Source organism: Solea solea, chromosome 3 (genome assembly GCF_958295425.1).
Source record: "Solea solea chromosome 3, fSolSol10.1, whole genome shotgun sequence".
Classification (NCBI taxonomy): domain Eukaryota; kingdom Metazoa; phylum Chordata; class Actinopteri; order Pleuronectiformes; family Soleidae; genus Solea; species Solea solea.
The window spans coordinates 30,240,641-30,252,014 of record NC_081136.1 but is presented as its reverse complement, the minus strand read 5'-3'; the positions used below and the strand labels follow the sequence as shown (position 1 = coordinate 30,252,014).

General features: G+C 41.5%; 1 protein-coding gene across 1 annotated transcript; it reads left to right on the top strand.

Moving 5' to 3' along the window:
* The first annotated feature begins 684 nt into the window (after nucleotides 1-684).
* Nucleotides 685-10,316, top strand: gxylt1b (glucoside xylosyltransferase 1b). The gene is made up of 7 exons (XM_058623492.1): nucleotides 685-959; nucleotides 2,062-2,278; nucleotides 2,953-3,084; nucleotides 3,373-3,624; nucleotides 3,843-3,966; nucleotides 4,063-4,235; nucleotides 8,974-10,316. Exons 1-7 carry the CDS (start codon nucleotides 763-765, stop codon nucleotides 9,133-9,135), a joined length of 1,257 nt encoding a protein of 418 aa, XP_058479475.1. The 5' UTR covers nucleotides 685-762; the 3' UTR covers nucleotides 9,136-10,316.
* Nucleotides 10,317-11,374: the final 1,058 nt, after the last annotated feature.

The following is an 11,374-nucleotide window of genomic DNA, read 5'->3' as shown; positions in this document are numbered from 1 at the left end:
CATAATGGTAACAGAAAGGTGGAAATGATGTATGATACAGTCTATAATCATAGAACTGAAACTTTAATCATTGCTCAAATCAAATGTGTTATATCTGAAATAGATACATGCACCCTCTATAACAGTGAATACAACTATCGATATCACAAACTGTGCCATGTGACATCTAAGTTACTAAAACAAGATTTAAATGTATGAAATCATCAATATAGTAACAGTAGTAGTAATTATATTGACAATAAAGCACATTTCATGCAGGTGCAGGTGTTAACACAGTTTTATGGCAGCCCATGAACAAGTAGAAGGGAAATGGACTTCTAATTGGAGGGTCGTAGGTTAAAATCCCAGGAAAGATCAACGGCTGGGGCGTCCCTGAGCAAGGTACCCAACCACTATTGCTTCCCTGATGGAGGTAAGTGCAGCCCACAGACGTCAAATCACTAAATGGTGTGTGTGCAAATAAAACGAATTCTATTCAGTTTTTTTTTTGTTTTTTTTTTTGAAAAAAGAGACAAACAAATAGAAACTATTGGTCTAATCACAAAGCGAAAAGTAATCAGGACATCATTTTAATAAAGAGTATTGCAGGACCAATATTTGCTCGCCAGAGGGCGTAGTTGCTCCGCCTGCTCATCCTGCACCGAACTTTTATTTTCTAAACCGTACCGGAAGTGCGTCCCCATTGCTCCTGCTCCGAGTTATTGTTAAACACTGGTTTCTGTGTCATGACTGTAGCCCCGAGTTGCGTTTTCAAACACGAGAATGCGGCGTTACAGTCGTGCACTAATGTTGTGCACGGTGTTTGCCGTGTTTTCCGGCTTCTATGTTTACAGTAAACTGCTGAACTCGGACGCGTCGCTCGGAGGGAACCACGGACCGAAGAGGAGTTTCATTCCGGCCGGAGCCAGCCGAGGGGCCGCGGACAAAACGGGGCCCAAAAACATTCGCTGGTACAACAGGTAAATCTGGATATTCAGGTCCGCAGTGAAACGGTCGGGACGTAAACTGTAACTGTACGTGACTACAAGTCAGTTAGCTGTAGATTTTTAACGATACAACTCGGAGTTTACGTGTATGGCAACCCATTTAATATCTGTAATTTGATTCTTCCTTTTTCAAAAAGAGTGTTTCAGATATCCACAATGACACACGTCTTCGGAAAAATGATGTCACGCTTTCCCATTCATGTGTATGGGGTTTCTCATTACACATACACCTTTATTTTAATAGTAGGTGTCATAATAATGTAGATGTGAATATCTACAGCAGCTAAATTATGATTGTCCACAATTTAATATAATTCCACTCTAATTTCTCAGTAATTTTGCACAAATGTGATTGGAAAGAATTCACAATTTGTACGCAGGTCACCATCAACAACTAGCAGTTAATTCCTTAGGCCAAAGTCCAATATCCTTTCAAATCTTTTATTGAAATCCATTAACCTTTTGTTAAAGTATGCTACTCACATTGAGTCAGATTAACACTGGTATAAACCATTTTTCAGAGGTAATAACATTTATATAGCACAATTTTAATTGTTCAAAAATATTACGTATAATATTAATATTATAAACGTTACAATCTGAAATCAAGCAAAAGCAGAATTAATACTTAATGTCCTGTATACTCTATCTGAGATGATGTCATAAACAATCAATTTACAGTACATAAGATAAAGGAATGTATAATTTTGCCTCATCGTGGATGATGATATTTGTGTCACAGCTGAACTTTTAGAGCAAAAGTTAATATAGCAAAGTTTAACAGACTAGTAAGAAACCTTTTTGTTTTTGTTTTACTTACAGTGACAATGCTGGGTTTAAACATGCAGGATGATTCATTACATTGCCAGTAGAAAAAGGGAACTTTTCTTCTTAATACAAAGTGTCACACAAATCATTAGACTGACACCAAGTTAGTGAAACCTTCTGATAAGTATTACAAGTGTATTATGTTCAGGACTCCTATTATCTTGGACTGGGTTAGGGTTGAAAACATTGTTGTTAAGCGTCTCCTTTGCGATCTCTGTGACACTGCATCTCTGTCTTCCCTACACAGGTACATCATGCGCCAGAGGGGTCAGGTGGAGGCTGGTGGTGGAGGTGGCAGCGTTCAGAGTGGACCCAAGCCTCCCATGCACCTGGCCGTGGTGGCCTGCGGTGACCGGCTGAAGGAGACTCTCGTTATGATCAAGTCTGCTGTGCTCTTCAGCGTTAAACGCCTCGACTTGCACATCTTTGCTGAAGATCAGCTGCACGCCAGCTTCATTGAGGCTGTGAGTATGAGCTATTTGATATACAGTAGTTCAAGGTTTTTTTATTTGCCGTTTGTGCGTAAACTTACAGTACAGGCACATGTTTTTAAAGGAAAAGCAAAGAACAGTATAATAAAAAATATTATAATAAAAAAAGTACAAGAGATATAGAATACAAAACACTATACACAGTTTTTAAAGCACTAAAAACAAGGGGGTTTAGTGAGTATTGCACATGAATCTGAGGGTTGTGTAACACATAAATAAATCTGTTTCACAGATGGTGATACACCACCAATTCCACATAAATAACGTGAGGTTGTGTGGTGTTGTTATTGCATGTGTTCCGTTCTGTTTTGCCATCATAGTCAAGGTCCAGTGTGTAAGAATTAGTCACATCTAATGGTGAGAGTGTAGATTGTTACAAATGGAAGATTCCACTCATCCCTCCCCTTCCCGTGTGCCTCAGGGAACTACAGTGGCCTGTACATACCAAAAAGGATGTCATTCTTCTTGTTGTGTAAACGCATGCTGTGTTCATTTTAGTTGAGTCAGTTTTTGTCAATAAATTCTCCATCACAACTGATCTGCATATCGATTACTCTCGACTGCGAATTACCCCACGTTTGTCTTGACTGTGTCTTTTATTATTGTGTTTCCCTTGTAGGAATTAAACATGCTAGTTTTTGTTTCAGTTGGAGTCGTGGCCTGGCTTTATTCGCTCCCGGTTCAAGTACACAGTCTATCCCATCAGCTTCCCCAGTGAGAACGCGGCCGAGTGGAAGAAACTCTTCAAACCCTGTGCATCTCAAAGACTCTTTTTACCTGTGAGTTTGAGATAAACCAACGAGGAAATAACATAATCTGACACATCATAATAGAATAATATGTTTGTTTCTATTACTACATGGTATAACATGAAACCCATTGAGCTTTGCATAATTGTAATTATTAAGTTTTTGGATGGTTTCACATAAAATTGAGATTAGTCACTGCAAATTATATTAAAAATACTCGTTAAACCCTTGGTATGAAGTCAAATGCTCCATTTCCAAATCACATATTTACTCCATTAAAGTGACAAATGTGCCTTTTTCTCTTTTAAATCAACGCAGCTAATCCTGAAGGACGTGGATTCGATCGTTTACGTGGATTCAGACATCCTGTTCCTGCAGCCCGTCGACCGCCTGTGGGCGTTCCTGTCTCGGTTTAATTCCTCTCAGCTGGCGGCCATGGCCCCCGAGCACGAGGAGCCCCGCATCGCCTGGTACAACCGCTTCGCCCGCCACCCCTTCTACGGCAGGACGGGCATCAACTCGGGCGTCATGCTCATGAACATGACGAGGATGAGGAGCGTGTTCTTTAAGGTCGGTCTGAACAGCGAAGACACGACACCACTAGAGAGAGATGAGTTGGTGTGTTGGTTTAGTGTTGTTACTGTACCACCGTTAATGGCCACAAGATGGCCTCCTTCTGCTACGGTTGATAAGAAGTCAGTAGAGCAGTTGTAAAGTGAATCTTCTGATGAACACACACATTAATATCAACCACTTTTATGATGATGAACATAAACGTGTGTTTACAGAATGACATGACGTCTGTGGGGCTGCGTTGGGAGGAGCTGCTGATGCCGTTACTGCAGAAATACAAACTTAACATAACCTGGGGCGACCAAGACCTTCTGAATATTATTTTCCACCACAACCCAGGTCTGGATCACGTAGTATTCTTCAACATTTTAAAAAAGGAGCAACTAGTATAGATTTTTCTCATTTTTTTACCCCCGTGTTCATTGCCATTGTCAGAGACGTTGCTGGAGTTTCCGTGCCGGTGGAATTATCGCCCAGATCACTGCATCTACGGCAGCAACTGCGCCTCAGCCGAGGAGGACGGTGTTTACATACTGCACGGAAACCGAGGAGTTTACCACGACCACAAGCAGCCGGCCTTCAGAGCCGTTTACGAGGCCATACAAAAGGTGGGTGTGCTTTGTGGTGGTCCTCAATTCCACCTTTAAGAGTGTTCGACACACCTAATAAGGCTCGTCGTCATTTCCCCCCGTACATTCTATCATGTTATAGATTTAACACCGAGTGTGCTACACAAATTAACACGAAACGACAGAACTCTGCAGTACATTGGCCCATATGCTCCCCTCTGGTTATATAATTAACTGCAGTTCAACTCAGGTCACATGTTTGTCCACACTTTGTCAAAAGAGTAGCTGTTAATATGCTTGTGTTTCTCGTTATTTGGGGTATTATTATGAGAGACAAAATGAAGACATTATATGATGAAATGTACAGCGTGTCTGTTTAAACTTAATGACCACAGATGTCAGTTGCCTAAAATATTAACTGGAAGAATTAAAAGTCCGCTTTTACTGTCGGCCTCTCTGGATTTACGCCCTCAGGAGGCTTTGACCCTGACTTTTATGCTTTAACAACCCACAGCAGTTAAAACACGGCGATATTGATGGCGGAAATGAAAGAGCAAAGGAAGTTTAATCGCGCAATCCATCACGAAATAGAGGACGTGACTTTTTAACTATGATTTCACTTTGCCTCACAAGTTTTAAGTTTGCGCGTTTCCCCCCCCCCGACACTTCAAGAGCAGCAAATGGAAGAAACACTCTCGCTCGTCTTAATGTCTCTCTGGTGCACGCGGGTTAAATTGGGTACGTTGAGCCTTTTCAAAGTGTCGTAGCTTTAATTCAACGCAACATCTGATGGGAGTCGACCTCTTATGACCTCCGTGGCCCCCCCATTTCTTTCCCCTCCCAGATGAGATTTTGAGAACATCAGATTGTCTCGCTGTGGAAAGACACAAATCTCAATCCGCTGGCAGACAATTGGGAGTGAGCGCTAATTTCCCCCGTGAGGATCTTTATGTGTTGTTTACCAGCAGTGTAATGATATTGACGGCAGGAGTGGCATTTGCTTAATGAAGCCATCAACGCTCACTGTCTCATTGCTTTCCTATTAACAAACTATTGAGCATAGATCACAGCGATGGCCGATCCATACTGTATCTACTGGCCCGCAGTTTAGATTGGGTTTTATTTGCCAATGTCAATTACGGCAGTCAACGCACGTGCCCATAACTGAATAGGCTGGCACAAAGACCATTAAATCCCATTATAATAGCAACAGCATGCATACAAACACTGTTTATATGCATTTATTCTTTCATACATGTGTGATTAAGTCAGGTTTGCCTGTAGGAGGCAGGAGTAAAGATTGATTTCTATGTGTTTAATCTCACTGGCCAGACCATTTCATCTATTTGAGCGTGTTCATCTGCAGCAGAACCTCAGGCTATCTGTGAAGTGTAATGGTGTGAATACCTAACAACACAGCACAACACTGCACTGCACTGGCAGCTCAGGAAAATGGCTCAGAAATCAAGTGGGGAATTCACACAGCGATGTTAAAGAGCTGTTTCATACCCTTCTACTTGATGTGAAACGTCCCCCCAAGAACACAGACAAGTAACAAAGAGGTCACACGTGCTAAAATTGGAAGTTTCTGCAGAGCTGTGTTCGCTCTGACAGTCTGGCGAAAAGTGTGACCGCTGCCTGGAAAGCACATTTATACCGAGGCTGGTGAACGCAGCGCAGGTGTGCTGTCAGGTGACCAATCGGGTGAGGCAGCTCGAGCAGAGGCGGGGACTGACGGCAGGTGTTTTGACTTGATTGTTTTAGCACAGGTGTCGCTGAAAGTGTTGAGTGTGAGTAAGCCACCACTGTGTCAGTCGGCACACGAGATAACTAAACTGAAACAGCTTTTAAATCAAAATACAAACGTGTTTCTCTGAAGCAGGAAGTGTATTTTGTTCTCCCCACTAGTTTTTATTGTTTCATCCTCTTATCCCAAAGCATTTCGAGTGCATCTAAACAACATTAAACAAACAGTTTAGTCTGTTTTCTCATGTTTACACGTGTTGTTCTATGAGTTACTTTAGCTAAGTTATCGCTCAGCTTATCCAACTTAACACCAACCCACTGTCAATGGAAAAAATCTCATACATTTAACTGAGTTTTATCAAAAATATCGAGAGCAAGACAACACAATAAACTCATATTGTATGTAAGTGATCTTCTAAACATTTTTGATTGAAGATTTCATAACTAAAGAACAAAGTAGCCTGTTTGCCATAGATCTAAGGAGGAGGAGAGTCTAGTATCCCTCGCATGCTTAATCAATCTCATATTCCATCCCAGTGGTGGCGAGTTCTCACCTGGAAATCACCTTCATTTGTGTTACCTTGTACTCTTTGAGTTCATATGTTGGTAGTGGCCACTTTTTGACTACAACAACGCCAAGTCATGTTATCAGTTTGCTTCTTTTGTTACAAAAAAATATTCAGCAAGCAAAAATTTGTGATTCTGAGTCATTTGAGTAGAGTTTTTAGACCTAAGCCTGGCCCACGCTAGAGCATAAATAGCCTAATTTTGGTCCCAATCGACTGAACGAGAATTCCACAATAACCAACGAGAACGAGGGAAACTGGGGAAACAGATGTTCCGTACTTTTGTTTAGATGCCATAACTTGTACAAGCCGAGTTGATAACGTCTTCTCCAGTCCACCTCCATATCTGGTTTGTATTCTGACGTCAAGTTAAATGACACAAGTTTCTGTGAGATCCAAAATCCCCAGAATCTCCTCCCCGGAGTCGTTTGATCCAAACCCAATTGTTTAATCTCGTCTAATCTTTTGTCTCCCATGTTTGTAAATCAAGTCAGATTAGAAAATCCTCTAATGTGGGTCAGGCTTAAGCCTTAGACTTTATTACTGTCGTTCAAATTGTACACCAAACTCACTCACAAAATAGGAAATAAGTTGTAGTTTTTTTTTTAAAAAGTGGCGATTAACATAAATCACCGCTATTGTTCTGTGTCCTCACACAAAGAAACGGGAGAGGACTCCTCCCTGTCTGTCCGCCTGTCCGTCTCGATCCAACCACAGCAGTCTGTCCATTATAAGACGTCCCCTCCCTCCGCTACAAAACACGGAGCCCAGGAAGCAGCAGTTAAATTTTACAGCCGACGGTACATTTAGAGTCAGAGTCTGCACACCACACAGCGCCCCATCAGCCGCACAAAATCAATACGGCAACTGTAAATGCAGCTTTATGACAGGCGGGGGGCGTGTGTGTGTGTGTGTGTGTGTGTGTGTGTGTGTTTGTGCTCATAAAAACACTCTCTTTGTGACCCAATATCAGGGACCGAACCACAAGCAAATGAGCCGGCATAAAAAATGATAATTCCCCTTTGATTTCCTCGGAGCATTGTAAAGGCTCCTTCATTACTGGGAAGACATGAAATTTCGCCCGTAATCCCCGGTTATCGGACGATAAGCCTATAGCGTAAAAAACAGACTCCAGCAATAAACGCGGACGCCTTTTTTTTTTATTTTTTTTTTTTACGTTTCACACGGCTGAGTGATCAGATTAGATTCAGGGCGTCATCCACGTTCAGAGTAGAGTGCCTCGTGGATTTAGTTTTGAATTTATCCAAGGAAGGGGATCGTCCGAGGTCAAACGCTGCCCGCCCAGAGCAGCACTTCTGATCAATTCCACTTCTGGGCGTCTGCAGGAGGGGAGTTTTGACAGTAGTGTAGTTTGGGGACGTGTTCATTTCCAGGAATCATATTACTGCCACTCTTAAGTCACCACTTTACTCTACTACACTATTTTATACCTGGAATCATGAACCCAAACAGACTTCCTCATGCTTTTTTAAGCTTTCATTTATAGAAAAATAAATAAAAGTGTGTTCTGTAAACTTAAATCAAGTCAAAAGCTGAAATATGTCATTCACAACAGAATGAAGACCCCTTTTTTCCCCCTGTGGCACTCCACAGAAGTGTCCTTGAGACCAGGTGTGGCAAATTGGATTGATTGGACATGATTGCACAGACACACAATGACACACACCTGTGTTCAGAAGGTCACGCCACAGGCCACTGCAATACAACTGCGACGTAAGACAGACTAAAGGCAAGAATAAAGACCTGTTTATATATATATATATATACATATATATATATATATATATATATATATAATAAAGGATTGTTTTGGAGGTTTTCGCGCGTTCCCACAAGCACAGCTGTCTCAGTAAAGAAGTGAAGAAGTGTGACACAGCCAGGAAGTCTTTCACAAGAGCTGGCCACACTGAACAAACGGGCAACAATAGCCTTGGTCAAGGAGGTGACCGAGAAACTGTGAGCGGTAATGGAGGTTTAAATGTTTCTTTGCAGCAAGGACAATGGTCTGAGCAACACTTTAATCCATCAAACCTTTGTAAGTCCACATGAAGAGGCTCGTGACAACGCTGCTTCTTGGAGTTTGTCATCAGTTTGTCGTAAAAAATAAACGTCCAAATCAAATCTGGTTAAAGCCAAGCATTTATCACATAAAACTAGCCTTAAAAGGTCTTAAAAGTATTAAATAAAAGCTGTAAAAAGACTTATAACAAGTCTTTTATCCGTGCTTTAGGCAAGGGCTTTGCTTTATAGAGGCCTCCTGTTTTTTTTCTTTCACAGCCAGAAAACACAGATGAGCCAGAAACAGACGTTGCGCTTCATTTATGAATTCAAAACAGTCCATAAAGTGATTTTCCTACATTTATAATTGCGCGTGCGCTCCCACCTTTCGACTGTTTACACAATCTCGCCAAATCTAACCACCTGCATTGTCGTTGTCTTTCCAGTTCTCCTTCGGTACAGACCCAGTGACTTCTCTGTTGGATCCTCTCGAAGAGGAACTGTTGAAGACGACACACACTTATTGTGGTAAATCCCACGCACTCTTCACAAAGAACCTGGCAAGCAGCCTGGCAAACGCCAACAGGAAGTCTCCCGGCGGACGGTGACAGAATGAAATCCAACATTGGACAGATGCCACGTTTAGGCGCTAAGATAAGCAGCAGTGCTTACTGAGGCTAAAAACCTAAATGTGGTGTTCTTGAACAGGAAGTTGAACTTTCCGTTATTGATTTTTTTGAAGCCGAGTTCTTTTTTGGTTGCTACCACTATTTTTTTTAGTAATTACACTGAAAAAACACCGACGTACCTCTTTCACGGTGGAAGTGTGGAGTTAGTGGACCTGCGTGTTGTGAAAACGTGAATCGGTGACAGTTGGAGTGAACTGTTGCGTATGTTGCTCTGGATAAGAGCGTTATGTAAATACGTGAAATCTACTGTAAATGTAGCGTGAGCCAGTTGGAGCAAAAAAAAAATAACAATCCTTCACGGCCTTTGGCGACGTGAGTGTGAAGATTGGAGATATCTGTATTCAGAAGAGGATTTCTTGACTTTCCATATTGGAGAATTTATTCAGCCTTTTGTAAAAAAAGGGACCATATCAGAACTGTTAAAAGGCTTTTTTTTGCTGGACCTGTTTTATATTTTTTTAAGGGACGCACTGGACCACTTTTGTAGCCTCCAAAAACCACTCTGTAGAGGAAAGTAATCGAGTGGAATGAGTGGCAAAAAAAAAGGAGGGTTTTCTTGTGGTACAATGCAAATTTTTTGCAGTCTCTTTTTAACGATTGTGATTCTGCATAGTTGTTTATTTGTTTTTTTTTGTATCTTTTTCTCATGTTTGAATTTTTAAAAGGTAAATGCAGAAATGACAAAAGTTCTATAACAGGCAGCATAGCTGGAATACATTAGCATCTAAAATGCTTTTGCACATATGAATAAGCTACAAGTTCCCTCTTGATGCCAAAGTCTTTGTTTTATTACTGTAATTACGGGCACCGGTGAATGTATTTTGAATGTTGTAAATGTTACGAGTGTCAGTGGTGTGGGTGTTAAGCGAGGACGTCCATTATCACATTTCTATGTTGTTTACTTGTCAGTGCTGAATTTTTATACATATATATAAAAGATCATTTCATTTATGGTAGTATTTTCTCCAGCAGTGTGTCCTGTCTAACCACTAGAGGGTAGCATTTTTTCATGTGACCGCTCGTCTTTCTCTTTTATGTGACTGTTTTGAGGAAGGAAAAGTACTTGGAGGAACCAATAAATGTGGGCGTTTTGAAATGCATACTATTGTTCTTTTTAAACAATTTTTTTTCTCATTTGTTTTGTGAGAAGCCTCCAACTTAAAAGACTGATGCCATGTTTCTATCACGCACACAGGGGCAGATCAATGAACTTGCCAATAATCTATGACCACACCGCCCGAGATGCTGCGCCATCTCTGCCTCGGCCCCGCGTGCTCATAAAGTGTAAGTGATGGACCAATAACGCTGCCGTGCAGATGCCCGTCTGTGGGGTTGTTGCGGCATTGACTGCGGAGAATGAGTTTATGCTTATCCCCATTAGACGGCGGATATAACTGTCCATTTATGGCTCTGGAGCGAGGTTGATTTACCGTGCCAGAAATAGCCTTCATTCATCACCATATATCGTTATGAGAGCTTATCAATTAACTTTATTGACCCGTGTGCTTAAATGCAACATGCAACAGACCAGGGTCCCCGGTGGGGGAGAGAGAGAGAGACACACAATGGCTTTGAATTGAGCACCATGTCGAAAATTCAATATCGTCCATCCTCCGTGGTTTCATCTTTCCGAAATGACATGTTTTTATGTTGTCATAAATAACTCGGGGATTTTATTCCTTTTGTGCCAACACGTCTGAAAAAGAGAAACTATTTAAAATAAATATGTGACCCCAACCCCACCCCCCACCCCCCCTCACCCCCTAGCATTTTGAGTGGCTGAGTGAAAATAGGGACATCAACGAATAATTAAGTGTACTTCAGTGTGAGAGACGGTATATTTGATGGACAATAACGCGGGTAAAAAGAAATACCGAGGTGAGGTTGGCCATTTTCCCCTCCCATTGTAACAGGACAAAATGTTGAAGAGGAGAGATGAGTGCAAAGTGGGAGGACAGAGAAAAGGCTGATGGAGTGCGTTAGTGATGAAAGAAAAGAACAAGGCTGTCACAGGCGGTATAGCAATTAAGGCACTGTGCGGCTGCAGAGCTCTCTCTTTTGGAATATTGCTTGCCTGAAAACAGTGTTGCACTCAAGACTGTGCCACTAAAAGCAAACAGTTTCTTTTTTTTTACTAAAACAAGCATATACCTGGTAT

Bases quoted from the DNA above. Each gene is read 5' to 3' on its own strand.
- gxylt1b (XM_058623492.1), top strand. From the start codon at position 763: ATGCGGCGTTACAGTCGTGCACTAATGTTGTGCACGGTGTTTGCCGTG. The intron at 3,085-3,372 runs GTGAGTTTGAGA...AAATCAACGCAG, and splicing joins CTCAAAGACTCTTTTTACCT to CTAATCCTGAAGGACGTGGA. The intron at 4,236-8,973 runs GTGGGTGTGCTT...TTGTCTTTCCAG, and splicing joins TTTACGAGGCCATACAAAAG to TTCTCCTTCGGTACAGACCC.